The sequence below is a fragment of the Petromyzon marinus genome, chromosome 5 (genome assembly GCF_048934315.1).
Source record: "Petromyzon marinus isolate PM22_M1 ecotype Great Lakes invasive population chromosome 5, UKy_Petmar_22M1.pri1.0, whole genome shotgun sequence".
Taxonomy (NCBI): Eukaryota; Metazoa; Chordata; class Hyperoartia; order Petromyzontiformes; family Petromyzontidae; genus Petromyzon; species Petromyzon marinus.
Genome location: NC_133671.1, coordinates 18,841,418 through 18,859,859, shown reverse-complemented (window position 1 = coordinate 18,859,859; position 18,442 = coordinate 18,841,418). Strand labels below are relative to the sequence as shown.

The 18,442-nt window shown below is 54.6% G+C and overlaps 1 protein-coding gene across 15 annotated transcripts in view; it reads left to right on the top strand.

Annotated features, from left to right (window-relative positions):
• LOC116939177 (homeobox protein cut-like 1) overlaps positions 1-18,442 on the top strand; it is a 203,509-nt gene that overhangs the window by 171,350 nt on the left and 13,717 nt on the right. For all 15 annotated transcript variants that reach the window (XM_032947256.2, XM_032947255.2, XM_032947252.2 and 12 more), the window contains 3 exons: positions 2,941-4,187; positions 9,635-9,797; positions 17,592-17,909. In XM_032947256.2, the coding sequence (XP_032803147.2) occupies positions 2,941-4,187; positions 9,635-9,797; positions 17,592-17,909 (1,728 nt within the window). The remainder of the gene's footprint in view (positions 1-2,940; positions 4,188-9,634; positions 9,798-17,591; positions 17,910-18,442) is intronic.

The window sequence follows — 18,442 nt, the reverse complement described above, 5'->3', positions numbered from 1 at the left end:
AGCGACAAACAACAACAATGGTCCTGACAGGTTTCTCTGATCGCGATTCTGGCCACACTCTCATTGCGGTTGTAAAAAAAAGTGTCTTTCCATTGTCGATCGCCGCACTCTCGCCGTGACGCTGATGCAATTAGGAGGCGCGTTCGCTGCTTGTGGCGCGGGAATCGATGTCGAAATAAACACGTTTATGTCGTGCATAATTAATTGTTAGCACTTAGCAGATAACGGCCCGAGCTTGTAGCCTACAAGGAAACCAGATACCTGTTCGCGCTTTGACCGCTATTTAAAAAAAAAAAATAACGTATTATTTATCGACGATGGCGATGACAATGACGGCAGCGATGATCATCAGCAGCAGCATCATCGGCAGCATCGTGCCGTTTTATAACGCTCGGTTGCCACAGCGGACTGGTCGAAAAATTGATCTCGTGCAGCCAATGGTAAACAACTATAATTTACATCGTGTGCTTTAATTCCATGGGAAATAGTTACTTAACCAATTGTACTCCTGTACACCTTATCAACTTTTCTCATTTTGTAATGGCCCAGTGCAGAAAAAATCCATTGCTGTGCTGCACTGCTATGCCACCACGTCTGTGCTGCACGCCTTCACACACCCACACACCGGCTGCCATACGGCAACATAAACCCCATGACTCGTTACGACGTGTCAAGGCCCCTCATCCAGCAGTGGATTGACCAGAGAGCTGTACTCAGTGGCCTAGAAGTGATGCCGCAGGCCTCCTCCAAATATATATATTTTCGCCGTGCACTGCAAGACCCGTCCAGGAGGACGAGTCATGTATTCACAAATATCATCGGAGCCTTTGATGTTTAAAGTTCGGAGATTTGATGGTTGTCAGCTGGGTCCCCATGAACACACACAAACCCAGGCTTCACCACCCCCCATGTTAACCACATTATGGTCTGCACCTCAGTTCACCCTTTGTGTGCAGCTAAAATATAAACATGTTCTAGGGCTCATCTTTCTTTCCGGGGACGTTTCTTCACCAACCACGCAAGTTCAAAGAAAGTTTAATTCAACCACATAGGTTTCAAGGCACAATTGGCATACGATTGCTGACTAAGCTAACAAAACATATATTTAACAATATGGATTGAATGATTACCTCCTTCCTCCCGCCCCACTTCAACCCTGACTGTCCACCCTGGCAAATTGTATTAATTGTCGTGGTTCGGGGACACACGGATCGATATGTTTACTCAACGCTCCGTCCCGTGGCCACATAGCGCGCGGAACGAAGCGCCGCTCACCACCACGACGCACCTCCGTTTTGCGGCGATGTCCGCGGTTAACGAGTAAAACACAGAGAGAGGAAGCGCACCGAGAAGCCGGTGGGGGGCGGGTGGGCGGTGAATGCGGAGCGGTGAAGCGTGCGATTGCAGTGGTGGCCGGTTCCCGCTCCCGCCCATTCCTCCCTTACTTAAGTTCGGCCAAGGTTGCAAAGGTCAAAGGTCGTTCCAATGCGTTTGCCCGGACGTACAAAATCTGGTTGGCCGGGCTCGACCGAGAGATAACCTCCGTCGAGCGCAAGCGGTTGAAAGCGGCGCTCTTCACGATGTCTTTTAACTCCTTGTTCCCTGTTCGAGGTCATGGGCGGTGCTCTTCTCGGAAGGACAAAGTGCCGGTATCAACGCCGATGCCAATGTCGCCTCCGATTTAGGCTCGGCAGCTCAGCCGAGGGCTTCAACTAAGCCTCTGGCATTGCCTTGAGCCCTAAATATAAACGGGGCGCTCGCCGGATCACAGGAAGGAAGGGCGGCCGAGAGACGAGGCTCGATGGCCTGTCGTCGTATTGCGCTGCGGGGTGAGGTTCCTTTTAGTTCGCCGGCCGTTCGGCGTTGCCGTGGCGAACCGTCCGCGGAGGCAGCACGGAGCCGCCCGGCGTCGTGGGGGACACGAGGCAGAGTATGGTCGTGAGGGACACAAGAAAGTCTGGTGGTGTGGGACACGAGGAGGAGGAGACACCGATTCTGGTCCCCTTGCGTCGGGTTCACCAAGGGGGACTCGGTTCCCGGAATGTCCCCCGTCGTTTTGCTGCGGTTGAAACTGAACGAGAGGAGTAACAATACAAACAACAACAACAGCGCCACGTGCCGTCTGGGATGGTCTGTGCGGGGATGGCCAGCGGTCGATCGCAGCACTAGGCCGGGATTTATCCCCTCGCACACGTAGGGTTTCTCTGGTCACTCTCGGCTGTCGCTCCGATAACAAAAAAATACACAACAAGAGATTTGGCAACATGTCCAACAGGAGCCTCCAGAAAAAAACCACTCTTGAGACTCGATGAGGCTTATCTGGTTAAACTTAATTTACAGTCCCGTTGTGAGTACACTGCTGGATGACAGCCTCCTTATGTCATGCTGGTCGTTGAGCATACTTTACCATGCCGGTCAGTGCAGGTGGGGAAATGGGAGGAGGCCCAGGACTGGTTCTGATATCATTGGCAACTTGATGTCACCAGCAGGCACAAATCGAACTGAGAGAGACCAGTTCATAGAGCAGTGTGCTAACCGCTACACCACCACTCCTCCACAAACATGCATACAAACACACGTGCCACGCACGCACAACAACAACAAGAACTGTGCATTCACCATTATTTGCCACTTAAGTTGCGGTGGCGTCATCACGGCACCCGTGCCAGACTAGGTGCACTTTAAGGCCACGTGAAGTGTGGAATGCTCGCTCCCAGGTGGTGACGGAATTCCGGATTCACAGCGTGGTGCGCTACCCACCGTGCCACCGCTCCACCTCGCGTTGTTGTAACATTCAGACCCCGTGTTCCCTACTAGACGTCTCTGAAGAAGAGCTCCATGGCACATCGGATTCCTCATGTATAAATAAATTATTATGATTCTGTACATCACAGCGCTGAACGACACTGACCCGCTTTTTGGCGCGTGCGCGGTCTGCAGTGGAGCAGAACCCGACTCCGTCTCCGGTGCCGGAGCAGGGCGGCTCGGACGAGACGATCCGCGCGCTGCTCGAGCAGGCTCGCCGCGAGATGGAGGCCCAGCAGGCCGCCATGATGAGGGCAGAGGTCGTCGCCGGGGGCGACCCCGCCTCCTCCTCCTCCTCCGCCGCCGCAGCCGCCACCGCGTCGTCGACGCTCGCGATGTCGTCGTCCTCCTCGTCCTCGTCCTCCTCTGCCTCGTCCGTGTCGGCCTCGTCACTGGCCGACCCCTTCCTGCACTCGCCGCCACAGCACCAGCAGCAACAGGCGCAGCTGCTGGCCTACGGGCAGCAGGTGATAGCGCGCGGCGGCGGCAGTGGTGGCGGCGGTGCGGACAGCGACGCGCTGCTTGTGCGCGTGAAGCGGGAAGGGCGGCAGACGCCGTCGCTGCAGCTGCAGCAGCAGCAGCAGAGCATCGTGCCCACGTCTCAGTCGCATGCCGAGTTCGTGCAGAGCATCATCCAGAGGGTGAAGACGGAGCTGGAGGACGGCCGCTCGCAGGGCGGCGGCGGCGGCGGCGGCGGTGTCATTCCCGGCATCACCGGTGGCGGCAAATACCGGACGTCTTCGTCCTCCTCGTCCTCGTCCTCATACTTCAACTCGTCGGCGTCGCCGCTGTCCGTCTACCGGAGGGACGCGTACCGCTTCTACCCGTCGGCTGGGCCCGAGCCTCTGGTGCCGCCCCCGCCGCCGCACCACCACCACCACCATCACCACCACCACCACCCGCACCATCCGCACCACCACCATCACCACCACCCGCACCAGCAGCAGCCCCAGCAGCAGCAACAGAGCCCGCAGCAGCAGCAGCAGCAGCAGCAGCAGAGGCACCGGCTCAAGGGGCCGGCAGCGGGCGAGGCGACGCAGGACTCTCCGCAGCAGCAGCAGCAGCAGCAGGTGGTGCACGCAGTGGCGGCCGCGGCGGCGATGGCGCCGGCAATCGTCTCGAGCCACAGCCTCGGGGCCGACGCGTCGGGCGGCTCAGAGCCGCCCTCCCCGTCTCCGTCGGCGCCGCCGGCCGGCGCGAACGCGCCATCCCAGTCGCCGCTTGTGGTGCCGGGCAAGCCGCCGCGGCCGTGCATCCCCCCGCTGACGCCCGAGCAGTACGAGGCGTACATGTACCGCGAGGTGGACACGGCGGAGCTCACGCGCCTCGTCAAGGAGAAGCTCACCAAGAACGGCATCTGCCAGCGCATCTTCGGCGAGAAGGTGAGGCGATCGCCGAAACGATGTGTCCACCCCACCCTCCCCTCCCTCCGTCCTCTTCCCCCCCCCAATCCCTCCATCAGCCCCCTTCATGATCGCCCTTTCTTTATTCGCTGGCGTCATCTCTGAACTAAACTATAAAATAAAAACTCGGTTTTATTTTACTAGGTAAGGCCCACTGAGCTATGCAGCAATTTTTTCGGAAGCGACCTGGCCACAAGTGATGGCTCAACGAAGTGGCTTATCACGTGGTTTCAGTTTCAGTTTTCAGTTTCATTTATTTGGTATAGCCCTGTGAGCCATTCGGCTCTTGAATCGGGTGCAACCACAAAAAACAAAAACATGAACAAGAAAACATCTTAAAGTGACTATGTGTTGACTGTGCAAACAGAAAATCCAGGAAAAAACAGCAAAATATTCCTGAAAAAGCACCGTACACCAACGCTGTGTGCAAAAATCCCAGCTACCAATATACCTACTAACTCATCCACCCACCCGTTTACCTGCCTGCCCGTGTACCTACCTTGCTGATAATTAATTATCTACTGACCCGCCCACCTACCTGTCTAGCTACCTTCTTACCAACCCCAAGTATTAATCTGCCCTGCTATTCATTCACACAGCCACCCACTCACCCACCCCACCCTCCGTGCCTACATAAGGTGCACCTCTTGTAAGACGCCGACCTCGTGGCAAAACCTAACAGCGAGGGAAGGGTTAATTAGTGGAGCGGATCCCCTCGATCTCCGCGTTCCTTATTTAAATCGTCGCAGTGAAACAACTTTGCGCCATTTAAATAGCCTCCGTCCGTCGTGAGTGCCGGGGAGACCCCGAGATCCAGCGCTCGGTGTGATCGCGCGAGCTGATTGTGCCTCCCCTGGATTGCCAGTTAGCGGGACACACTCGAAAATTAATACCTTTAGCGCTAACAAATTAGCGGCCCTGCGCGCTCGCCGCTGCCGCCGTCCCCTCCATCACGCTGCGATAAGTAGCATCCTGGGAAGCCTCTGATGAGATTAATTTTCGGTGCATTGCGCGCGCTTGCCAGCGCCGTGTAGCGCGTGTGTCGGTACAATTGACAAGGGGGTGTGGTGAGGAGTGAGTTTTTTTTTTCCTCCTACGCCGCTGCCACCGCCACCAACGCTGCTAATTAACTAAAAATTGCAGAGCGTGCTCGCAAGCCAGCAGGGTGGAGAGAACGCCCCCGAATCGGGTCTGCGTCAGTGCTACACCGATACGGGGGGCGACGTGGCAACGGAGGCCGTGGCTAGTTGGGGGGGAGGGGGGGTTGTTGGTTGCGTACGTCACGTCTGCGCGCCTCTGTACGCTACGCCCCAGGGCGTGTGCGTACATCTGTGTAATTGTACGTTGAACGTCTTCTTTTTGCACCGTACATAGCCCAACCGCGTTAATCGGAGGTGCAGCTTCGTCATCGACTGAGTTTGTCTTCGTCACCGACGCTGCGGCTGTGCCTACTGTCGGTCACGTGCCACCCGCCGCAGCCTTGACAGCGAGCCAGAATATATTTGGTGGAGAACGTGAGCCCCCGTGTCCAAGTACGCCGAATGGCCAGATCGCAACCGGTCTCGTCTCACCTCCGAAGCTAAGCAGCCCGGAAAAGTGATCGGATGGGCGGCCGCCGTGCATGAAACAGGTGCGGTTGTCGACTGCTACGGGGGTGGGGGGGGGGTTTGCCACATTGCGGGCGGCAGAGGTTGGTGCAATATAAATACGTGCACGTATTGTTGTGCTTGACCACGCTTCAGCGTCTACGCCTCCCCCGTCCTCAACCGGCGTACGTGGCTGAAAGAATCGCGATCAGAAGTACGGTCAAGTAAACCCCGTGACCCCGCACCGTGTGGGGAGGCCCTCCGCCAGCAGTGGAATTCACTAAAACTTCACATAGCTATTTGGAGGCGTGTGGCCCGAATTTCCCTATTGAGAAGGCGGGGGTCACAGCAGGAATCGATGATGCACGTGGGCATGGCGAGATGTTAACCACCTCGCCTGGTATACAGGAGGTCGTGGCTTTGATCCCGACCGTGACGCCTGCTGTATATTTGGATTTTTCTCCGGTTTTTCCCTCCACACTTAGAATCAACATGTGATGACAAGCCACTTCGTTGAGCTATAATTCGTGGCCAGGTCGCTTCTGACAAAGAGCTACATAGCGCAGTGGGCTTTACCTGGTAAAATAAAAAATATACGGCTGGCCGGCGGTACACAGCTGTCGAGCGTGTGTAGGCGGTGCAACTGCGTAGGGAGCCCAGGTTTAAGGCTACGAAGGGAGGGGGGGTATTGGAGGGCATGGGGGGCCCATTCCCTCCAGCAAGGCCAACGCCACCCACGCTGCGCCATTGGGGTAACGGTGACGCTACGATGATGATGATGAAGACGTTGGTTGTGACGTGTCTATTCGGCTGATATCACCAGGGCGACAAGAGGCAGTGTGCAGGTGGTGCCGAGGGGGGTGGGGCGGGGGGGTGTTATGGTAAGCCACACGTGTAGGCCATATGTCGCTGTATCCAGATCTTGCCGGCGAGCCATTGCGGTGCAAGTCGCGACCGCGGGATGCGCAAGCAGGCTCAGCCGGGGTGCACAGCGGCACACGCACGTTGGGGGAGCCTCTTGGTGGGGGGCGGGTGGCAGAGGGGGGGGGGGTTGCGGTCGCCTGCACCTGGCAGCTCGTAGGTCCAAGCGAGGCGCGCGGCCGCGAGCGTGCGCACGCGCACGGAGGTGTCGCACGCATGGAGCGACACTCGAAAACGACGAGCGGACGGAGTGACGGGCGGCTAAAACGCAGCGAGTTGGTGGCACAGCGGGGAGCACGGGCGGTGCATCTGGTCGGTCATCCTCAGTCGGTCAACCCAGTCAACCCATGGCATCTGGGTCTGTTCCGTGACCTTCTGTCGGCTGCGAGCCTTCAACACATCCCGTGATAGCCTCAATGCGTGCACCTTAGCCTGGCACAAGCACTGCGGCGACGTCACCGTAACACTCAGCGGCAAATGGCAGCCGCTGTGGTTGCTGTTTGCGCACGCACGCATGTGCGTGTGCACCAGGTATGTGTGTACACGGATTGCAGGCTGGGGGGGGGGGGGGGAGCGGTCTCCTGGAATAACTCGATAACCCACGGCAGCTCATTTGCCCAGAAAGTAAAGTGTGGTTTTGTTGAGAGTCAGGCGGATGAAGTGGATGAACCCGAGCAAGTTGTTCCATTCGTCGTGTGGCAGTCTGCCGGAGACGTGAGCTTACAATGAGAATTAAAAAAGAAAAGAGCCAACGTGGATTTTTTTTCTTGCATTGCCTCAAATAAATGAACGAGGCGACTACGTGTGACGTGTCGGTGGGCGAATTGCAATAATATTTTACCAATGGATTTGCTAATCACATTAATAACTGGGGGGAGGAAGGGTGGGAACATTCACTGCTAGGTCATATGATATTTTTGGGTGAAGGCAGGGAAGGAAAAAAGGCAGCACGGTGAGCATGCGAGGGAAACCATTCTTAGACGGAGGGAGAGCGCGACTGGGAGAGAAGAGAAGCGCCAGAGTCTGAACGGGGAAACACGGTCGTGACGGCGCGTATGGCCAGAAGAACAGCGGAAAGGAGCTGTTAGTGGGGAGCAGCGGTTGCGGCGAAATAGCAAAACGGTTGAACGCAGGTCCCATTCGGTCGTGCGTCACAGCGCACAGTGTGTGCGGTTACGCGCCTTACACGGTGGGCACAGGTGAGCGCAGGTGCCCGGGAGAGGTGACACACGCGACGGGTGTGGGAGAGGTGGCGCAGCGACGGCGCGCGTGCCCGGACAGGTCGCTAGCACCCCCCCCCCCCCCCTCCATTTCGTCCTCCCCCCAGAGAGAGGCCATCCTCGTTGGCGCGTCCGTTGGCAGGAGTCGGACGATTCCCGTGCGCGCGTCGCCGCCAGTCTGCGACTTTCGTGGCCACCTCGAGGCCCCACCCGGCGTTTTAGCGCTCATTAAGAGGCCGGGGGGGGCGGTAGATGAAAACACGCAGAGGGAACAAAGGGTGACGCCCACCTGCCCGATTGCTCGCTTGCTCGCCCACCCGATTGCTCGCTCGCCCGCCTGCTCACACGCCCACCCGCCCGATCGCTCGCCTGCCCGCTTGCTCGGCCGCCGGGCGTCCCGTCCGCCCGGCGGCTGAACCCAAGTCTCGGGTTGAAACTTCAGACTTCATTTCCTGCGTACGATTTCGTACAGTTTCTCTTTCAGCAGGCGAAGCGGGGCATTGCGCTCGGAGGCAGAGTTAATAACGAGAAGACAAATGTGGTGTTTTGTGTGTGCGCGCACGTGATTTAGTTTTTTATTTATCAACCGTGGGTGGATGACATTTGGGTTGGGTGACGAGGTTGACGGGCCAAGAGGTGAATGTTTGGGCCGTGGTCAGAGGCGTTTGCGGGGGGGGGGGGGTGGGGGGGGGGACGGACCTAGCCGCGTGACACGTGTGGACGACAGCACGTGTGTGCGCGCGTGAGCGGCAGCACATGACTTATTACCCGATCCTGGGCCTTTCCTAAGTTGAATCAGCTTTAAATGAGTACTTGCCGTGGTGTACAGACGGCAGCCTTGGGGGGAGGCAAAGGGCGTGGCGTTGGACAACACCGCCGACCCCTGGTGCGCCGCGCCGACCTTCATAGGCGCTCGCGAACAACACTTGGCCTCGACAGCAGGGGGGTGGGCCTTTATGTGAACGCCGTGTGAACCTGGCTTGGGTTTCATTGTCTACGTAAGAATGTTTTTAAGCACTCTCGGCATGTGGGTGGGGAGGAGGAGCGGGTGGTGCTGCACCATGAACCCTGCTCAGTCGAGCTCGATTTATTGGTCGCGGCTAACGTCGGTGGCGAGCGACATCCGATCCGGTCCTGGGCTTCGGCCTCACCGACCCGCTCCGACACGATTCTTCTCCAGCAGCACCTTTGGTGCTGCTGGAAGATTCAGAAGCTCCATCATCTGCCCTCGCTCGCCTCTCTCTTTCGTCCGTTTGATTCCGATCTGTCTTTTAAGCCTTTCCCATTCCGATGACGTACGTCTTCTTTAAAAAACAGCGGCGCTGCTACGCCTCTCTAAATAAAATGAACACTGAGGCGCTCGCGCGTTCCGAGATTCAGCGGTGAACGGGACACCTACCCTGCAACTTGCAGACATTTCGGAACGGGAAAGGGTTAATAATTTTCCTACATCCAACAAATTAATCTCTTTGTTTCCGCCAGTCGGGACAGTTATTTTCGTTTGTCCTCTCCATCACGCGCGTAAGGGTACCTGGTAAAGTATGGTGTTGGCATCACCACGGGTGGCGGAACGTGCGTTGTGCCGGCCTCACCCGGTGCCTCCCGGCGCGTGCTCGCCGAAACCCAACGCCGCACCGTAAGGCCGAACGGGGGAACGTAATTTGTGTTTTTTTTTTCTGCGTGCGCCCTGCACTGCCAGGTGCTGGGTCTCTCTCAGGGCAGCGTGAGCGACATGCTGTCTCGCCCGAAGCCCTGGGGGAAGCTGACGCAGAAGGGACGGGAGCCGTTCATCCGCATGCAGTTGTGGCTTCACAACGAGCTGGGCTCAAGCACAAACTCACAAGCCTCCCCGGCCAGCCAAGGTGGGTCTCTTAGCCTGCCCTCCATCACTGCCTCCACTCACTCGCTCCACTCACTTGCTCCCTCCATCACTGAATCTCCTCCTCTCCCTCCCCTCAACTCCATCACTCGTCCCCTCTCCTCCTTCGCCCCTCCTCCATGCACCTGCCCCCTAAATCGCCTCCCCCCCCCCCCCCGGCCCAATCTCACAATGTTCACGAGATTTGAGGCGACTGTGCGAGGTTGACCCGGGCACCGCCGAGAATCTTGGGTTCTCAAGTTAGGAATGTTACCGAACGCTGCCACAAAACAAATGTGTTGTCTTTTTTCTCTCTCTCGATTTTGTCCTACGGTTTGGTTATCTTGCGACAAAAATGCTGTTTTCAGTGGCATGATTTCGCAAGTGCAGTAACCTCTCGTTTGATGCGGTAGATGCGTTCCCGAGCAGAGCTGCATCAAGCGACAAAAATCGTTAAGCGAGGAATAACTGTGTTATTGACTCACGTTTGCGCTGTAAACTCAGCCTGCAGTGATCCCACGGCGGTACAAAGAATTGAGATGAAATTACACCGCCACATACTGTATCATTCCGCGTTACTGTACCGCTCAGCCGCGCAGCTCAAGAAACCTTCCGCGTTACGACGGGGCGCCTTCCGCGTTACAAGCGAGAGCCTACTGTCGTTATGAGCGAGAGTCATCTTGTTTGGCGATGCACATTTGGAATAACGTCGGCGGCGGGGGGCATGGGGGGGGGAAGACACGCGCGAGGTTTGCATCGCGTATGTGCGCGGTTGGACCCCCCGCGCGTGCATCGTTAAACGCGAAGCATCGGGACCTGGTCTGGGATCGTTCAACGGAGGATCGAAGAATCAATCTCGTGGGACCCATGCGTCTGTTCCGGGACAGTGAAGCCAACGTACGCTTCTGCAGAGGCTTGGCATCGTTCGGATAACATTGACGGATATTGGCCGGCTGTTAGTCAACGTATTATCATCATCCCCCCCACCACCACCGTGGCCACTCTCCATCGTTAATATTGCCGCGACACGTAAACATGTACGCGATGTAACAAGTGCATCTTCACGTTAAAAAAAATGTTAAATCTGGCTTGAAGCCTATGTGGGTACGCGCCGTGCGGCCGCGTCAAAGGGGGCGGGCGTCAGAATTAGCGTGGGCGCATCGTGGCTTCCGCGGGGACCTTGCTGACTGACGGGGGGGGGGGTGGGATATTTTTTGTTGGCCTGGCACGAGCGCACAGGCGCGGGCCTGCTGCGTGTCGTGCCCTGTCCTTGAAAACGAAAAAAAGCTCCGCCAAAGTGACGCTGCCGCGCTCTTGTGAGGCCAAACTACAAAGAATTAAATCGTTAAAGCGGAGAGCTTTAAAATATATATAATTAATTAATCCCCCCCCCCCTCCTCTACTTCTTCATCTTCCGCACACGTGTTTTTAATTCCCGCTCTTAACATCAAAGCGTTTTTCAGCGTAAATATTTTGCCAGACCGACGTCGCAGCGGCCGGTAGTTTTCTAAACGTGATCTTGGATGTTTGGCGAGGAAGTGCCGGCGGCGTTGGTGGGGGGTGCTGGGGGGGAGTGGGGGTAGCTGGTGGGGGGGGGGGGGGCGTGCGGGAGCTGGCGGAGCTCGGATGGTGGAAGGCCGCAGCTATCGGCGTTTGGTGAGCACAGCAGTGCCACGCGGGACACCGCGGGTTCTCTTTCGGGGGCCGCGTGACAAGTGGCCTCTTATCGGTCGTACCGCGGCGCCGCCTGGCGCTGCCACCTTTCCCCCCCCCACCTCCTCCCCCTCGCCCCCCACCACCCCCCACATCCTGAAACGTGCAGAGATCCATGACCCATAATGTTGTCGGCTTAAAACGTTTCCAGTTTGTTTCGCTTACCCAGGATGGCAACAGGGCGATTGATCTCGTTTTGCCAGAGTGACGTTGGCCCGTGGCCGCTGCTCCTGTGATGAGGCTCTGAGTGATGAATTACCAACCAGGCGGTCAAGTGATGTCCACCCCATATTCTCCTCGGCCGTGGGCAGAAGCTGTGGCCGAGGTAGTGCTGCCGTTGTTGTTCTTGTTGAGGTTCTTAATTTTCCAGGAAAGAGCCAGTCATCTTTATTCAGTTTCTCTTCGAAGAACTGAAGGCTTGAACGATGGTCCGGGACCTTTTTGTGCAGTGTGTTGTTTAAAGTATCCAAAAGCCTCTTACTCTCATTCCATTAATTTATTCCCAGTGTTTATTTTTTTTTAGGTATAATACACGGGGGGAAATGAGAGTGCCCGGAGAAAACCCACAAAACACTCCTACTCCCGCACAGTTTGTTTATCCAGCGAAGCAGACAGTTTTGAGATATTATTGCACCTGCACCAACGTATGATTCACACGTAGGGGAATGCATTTGCGGTCATCCTATCTCGTTCCGCGAGAATTTTTGACCAGAAATCAACGCGATGAGATAACTTAATTTGCCAGCCTGAGAGTTTGCCCATCAGTCATGTCGCTTTACTCCGGTAATGGATTGTACAGTAAACCACTCTTGTGTGCGCTTCTTCAATGGAGCAGGCATAGCAAAAAACTACACAAACTATCTCCTGAAGCTCTCTCGTCGTGGACAGCAGACCTCGACATTGGCATTTATCACCCAAACATATTGCTCCCATACACAAGAATTGAATAGAATTCCTGTAAATGTCACAGTTGCAGGGCGGAGAGCTCATCCTTAACCAGAAGGAAACGGGAACTCAACGGTATTGACGATGGCCTGTGACTTAGGTGGAAAAAAAAAAACCTGTGGCTGAAACTCATGCATTGCGATTTTGTTGAGGATTAAATCGTTATGAAGGGGTTAATTCTATTTGTAGCACAGGCCCGTCATGTTTGTCTTTATTTTACTGTGCCGAAAGGGCCACTGTGTGTTGCAAAAGTTGTCCGCTTCTAGATTAAAGAAGAGAATAAGCGAGGAGCGGCTCGCGAAATAAACTTCCAAGGCTCCGCTCGGGCACAATGCGTGATGTTTAATTCAGATTTCCTTTTGGCGGCTTGAGACAACATTTATCGCGAGGGGTTACAGTGACCCCGAAGCTCTGAAATACCCCTGTTTACAAAACACGGCGAAGCGAAGGCCCTCCCATGCATCATTTATTTTTAACAAGATTATCCTTCGAGCCGCGCCGCTCACAGCAATTACTTCTGCTGTGGAAAATTCGTCTAAATCACAATAGCTATACAACAACAACATCAACGCTATAACAATAAGGACGGCAACAATTATCTCGTTTTGTTTTTTTGTCTTTCATCGGGGGTTGAAATAATAAGGAGAAGAAGGGACGGCGGCTGGGGCCGGAGAGTTGGGTCGGGCGCTCGAGGCAAAAATTGGAACGTGGCGACGACGTTCGTAACGACATGAAACGGTGCTTGTACCAGAAGAAGAAGATCAACAAAAAACCCAGAGGCCGTCCGAGGTGCAGCGAAAACTGGGGAGGAACTGTGAATTCAGCAAGGGTTAAGCACCCCGGTTTAATGAACCGTGAGTGTGGCGTGATGTGTAGTGTGAAGTGAAAATGAAAACGCGCCCGCACTGTCCACAGCGCCGAAGCTTGTGTGCCGGTCGCGCCGAACGGGAGGGAGGAAGCGTGCGTGCGTGCGTGCCGCTGTGTGGGCCTCTGTGCCTGTGGGTTGGGGCCGGCTCACGTGGCCACAGCGCGTGACCCCCCCCCCCCCGAGGCCCCCGTGGGTGGTGGCCTCCCCCCTCCCGCCAACGGTCGCCTGCCGTAGCGGCCGTCACAAACCTTTGGGTTGCGGGCCCCCCTCGTCAGCAAATGTATTTCGATTGTAACATTAACAATAATAATGATGGTGAAATGTACTTTATTTACCCGGAAAAGCCTCGTCGAATCTCGAGAACTCATTTTCAGTGGGGTCCCGTGTTGCGACATTTAGCCAATTCGTGTAATGCGCTGTATGGCTTTGTGTGTGGGAGGAAGGCCACACGTACGAGTGGGTAATAAACTCAAACGCTTCGCACGGATAGATCGAAGAACGGCGTCGCAGTGCTGCCGTCTTCTGGCCACCACGCGGCCCGAGCTACACACACACACATGCTTGGATCGAAAACCCCGCTTGGCCTTCCAGGATGCGACGAAGAGTGGTGGGGTGCATTTAGGGTGATCCGTTTTGTAGGCCAAGAGAGAGGGGGACGGGACGCAGTGTGAGAGTGCCCAGAGGGAAGCGGTGTGTGAGTGTGCACAAGGAGAGGGAGGGAGAGAGAGCTACAGGTCACTCGGGGAAAACGTTGCGGAGGTCACTGTGGCGAGTTGGAACCCTGCGGAGGTCAGGGTCGTGAGTTGAAACGCCGACCCGACCAAGCAAACCAAAAGCCAGGTTGAGCGTAAACAGCCACGGACAACATGTACGAGTTGCCAAAGAGTTGCTGCGCTCAACCCAGCTACCACCCATGTCCGCACCCCCCACCACCACTGTCCCAACTCCATCTCTCCCCCAGCCACCCCTGGGACCCGCCAGCAGAAACAGGCCTCCTTATTCCTGTATAAATACACGGTCTGATTAGCTCTAATTCGCTTATTAATGTGGCCCTTTTAACTATCGAAAAACCCTCTGGTCCGCCAATCAGATATCAATGAGGGCTGCCACGCAGATTATTGCTGGTAATCGGTAACAGCTGTGAGCGTCTCTCTCCCAGCCATCCCCGAACTCAATGAGCCGCTTGTAACCGACGCTACTGTAACATTCGTTTCTTTTTTTTAATGGGTGTAACTTTTAATAAAATTGGTCTTCCCGATTTCCGGCTTTCCAAATGTGTTTTGTGTTACAGGCTTCGAGTATTTATAAGTTTAAAAGCAGCAGCAGCAGGGAAGGGGGAGGTGGGGGAGGGGAATGCGTATATATTAAATAAAATAAAGGAGAGATGGGAAGGAGGTACGAACATAAAGTGGCGGTAATTCCGTATCCGAACGTAGCTAATTGCTTGTTTGGCTAAAGTTAAACTTCAAAATGAATTCAGCAAGTCAAATGTAGCATAGAAGAAAATTAAATTATCGCTAGATTATGGGTTTTGCCGGGCGGCCCAAGCCCAACCACAACTTGATTCGGTTTTAAATGTAAATAAGATGAGACTTGCATAATGGCTCTTGTTTGAAATATTTTTTCGATGTGGTGGTGGTGGTAGGGGGGGGCTAGTGAAATTAAGTCTGCGGGATTATACTCTCTCGCTCGCCGTGCAGCGCGCCGAGGAATTCCGCCACCCATGCAGCTGAAAACGTCACCCGGCGGCACATACTGGAACCGGGGCCCGACAACAAAAAATCTTAACGATTGATAAAAAAAGGAAAAAATATGGTTGAACAAACGCTTTAAGATGTAGGCAGCTGGAAGAGGAGGGGTAGCGCGGAGGGAAGAGGTGGGGGGGGGTGCAGCAGGGAATTGATTACGGTTAATTACATTGGGTGCGGGTAGGGGGGGGGTACATAACCCCCTGGGTGATGAAATCAACCCCCCTGTATAAACCCCCAATTATTGGGATGCCCGCTACAGCCTCCAACCGGGGCCAGACGTTCTCTCACGACCGCACAGCAGGGCTTTGTTATTTTCAGCGTATCAACGTGCACGGTAATTTGCAGCGTATATATATTTTAAAAAAAGGGGGGGGAGGTTGACAAATGAAATAAACTGTCATAAACTTTCAGATGTTTTTGCTTGACTTTTTATGGTTATGAACTCTCAAGGTTGGTGGCGTTTACAATTGTGTGTTTATTGAACTCTGCTTTTCAGTGGTTTTTTTTCTTCGTTAAGACACCAGCAGACGTAAAAGCCATTCTTTCACGGCTGTCGCCCACCTCCGTCTCCTTCTCTCTCCCTCTCATCTCTTCCATCGGTCGTCACATGGCAGCTGACGACGAGGCTGGTCGAACATCTTCCCCCTTTCCTTGGGCCATGGTGGTCACTTCTTGTGCGCCTACGTTTTTTGCCTCTCTTTCAAGTACTCCTTTTGTACCGTCAGGCCACAACTGCTCCATCCACGTGGCAGTGCGAAGCCCCTGATGGTGATTTGTTGGCTTGATCGAAAACTGATTTCTTTAAAAATGTTACGTTTAGTTTGTTGTTCTTCCCCCGCACCTCCGATTAGCACGGTTGGCTACGTACGGTGCGAAAGTAGTTAAACGTACGTTGTTTACAAGTTTGGTGGCAGGGGTGGTGCAACGGTGTAACACTCGTGCCTAACAGCAAGAATGGCCCTGGGTTCAATTCCTGACCCTGCGCACCTTTCTGTACGGAGTTTGCGTATTTCTCCCCCTGTTCTCCCATAGAAAGAAAAAAAACACACAAACAATGTAACACGTGCTTGCAAATCACTCAAATTGGGATTTGAGTTATCGCCCCCCCCCCCCCGCCACTGGAAAAAACATCAGGACCGTCCTGGAAGAGAGTTGAGACTTTTGCGAGGCTTTTTTAGTGCAAAAAAACGTGATACAAAATAATGATAATACAACAAGAAGCCCGTGTCTTTTAAACTAAAAAAACTATTAAACTATTTTTTATTTTACCAGGTAAGGCCCACTGAGCTATACAGTATAGCTCTTTTTCAGAAACGACATGGCCACAAATGACAGCTCACCGAAGTGGCTTATCATGTGGAAATGTATAGCGGCCAAATGCTCCAAACGCACGTTTCTAAATGTGGAGGGAAAAACCGGAGGACACGGAGGATGATCCACACAATCACGGGGAGAGCGTCGCATCGTCAGGGTCTGGATCGAACCCAAGACCTTCTGTATACCAGGCGAGATAGTTAACATCTCGCCCCCGTGGCACCCCTTTGCTGCGTCAAGTGCGCCAAAGCCTCCCCTCCTTCGCCACCGTCGTAAACGGGCATCTCGTGCCCGCGTCGCCAAGGGCCATGAACGTCATCGGCCGCCGCAGCTGCCCGTGAGCGAGGGCGACACAAATAAAAACACCTTCTAATGAGGCGTGGGATCTACATTGGCCTCTCGCACACATTCATTAAACTGGTAGCCACGACAACAAATGGGGTTTTTTTTCCAGTACGGTAAATAAACAAACAGGGCTTTGTTTCGTCTACGTAAATAAAAACGTTTTAGTCCATCGGCCCGTGTGGATGGCCCTTAAGGACCAATGTTTTTCAGGAACGTTTAGCTTTAATCGGGCAAGAACCTTCCTTTGTTTTTGACTTTCTAAGTCTCATCAAAAAGAGTGCGGCCTGGGAAACATTGGTCCAGAAAGGCCATAGGCTGATGGAATAAAATGTAATTTTATTTCGCTGTGGTGAAATAAATCTAATGCCTGTTCATTTGTTATTTTACTCACAATCCACCGCAGCCGCTCGTGATCCATTTTGGGATTTTCGAGCTTTTCCTCTGCGTCCAACGCCCAGAAACATTCGTGCCATCGTGGGTCTTGACTGTGTTTTGGTAAAATCACAATCCGATATTCTGTTTTTTTCTTTTAAATCCTGTTGTCCAGTGGCATAGCGTGGATGTCATGGGCCCTGGTACAAGGAGTGAAATGGGGCCCCCTGTCTTAAGCCAATTGCCCTCTTTTTAATAGCCTGGCACCTGGGTCCATCCAGTCCATGGGCCTCGGTGCAGTTGCACCACCTGCACCCTCGACAGCTACACCACTGGTGTATTACTTTACTATAACGGAATCAATATTAATCAACGAATCTGTGTATTGTTACGTTCCTTCCCAAACGCCTCCCAACCCGCTACGCGGCCAACTCTGACCACCGCTAATTCGGCATCGTGCACGTGCCCCCCTGTGCCGCCCCCCCACCAGGAGACCCCAGCGGTGACATGGACGGGTGCAGCCCTTCCCCATCGCCGGTACCCAGCCCCGGCGAGTCGGTGCGCAGCCTCCCAGACCCCATCGTCCCGGCAACGGAGCCTATCTCCACGGCGACGGACAGCGCCACGCTCCCGGGCCGTGACGGTGGCGGTGGCGGCGGGCACGACGAGCAGCACGTCGGGCAGCCCCGGGGGCCTTCCTTCGGCCAATCGGCTCTCAGCATCCAGGAGCTGGTGGCGATCTCGCCAGAGTTGGACACGTACGCCATTACCAAGAAGGTCAAGGAGGTGCTGACAGACAACAACCTCGGTGAGGTTGGAGAGGAGGAGGAGGAGCGCGGGGCGAGCAACGCGGCACGGCAGCGAAAGCGCGACACGGAAATTAACGGGACACCCTTCGATGGTTCCGTCGCAGTAGAGGGTGTGCGACGTTCATCGTTCATTCGTAAACGTTTCCACGAAAGTAGATGGCAGCGTGTTGCCATTTTGCCAACCCGCCACTGACTAGTGTGGTGAAGTATGGCCAAACAAACCGCACGACGAGCCCCACGTCCGTGGGGAAGTCCTTGTCAAGCGGTGGGTTGACAAAAGGGCTGTCCACCTAGTTGTGACAGCCGGTTGAGTGGAGGTGCTACGATTTCCCGTGATTTGATGAATCGTCACAGTTCATGGTTGCGATTCAATTCACCGGTTGATTTTGTGAAAATAAATGTGGTGAGTGCAGTGGGCACAGAAGGCACGTGTAGCTGGATGGGTCGCATGAGCCTGATAAATACAACACGCACAAATCAGAAACAATCATGTATGCGAGATTCAAGGTATATATCATGAGCTTAAAGAATC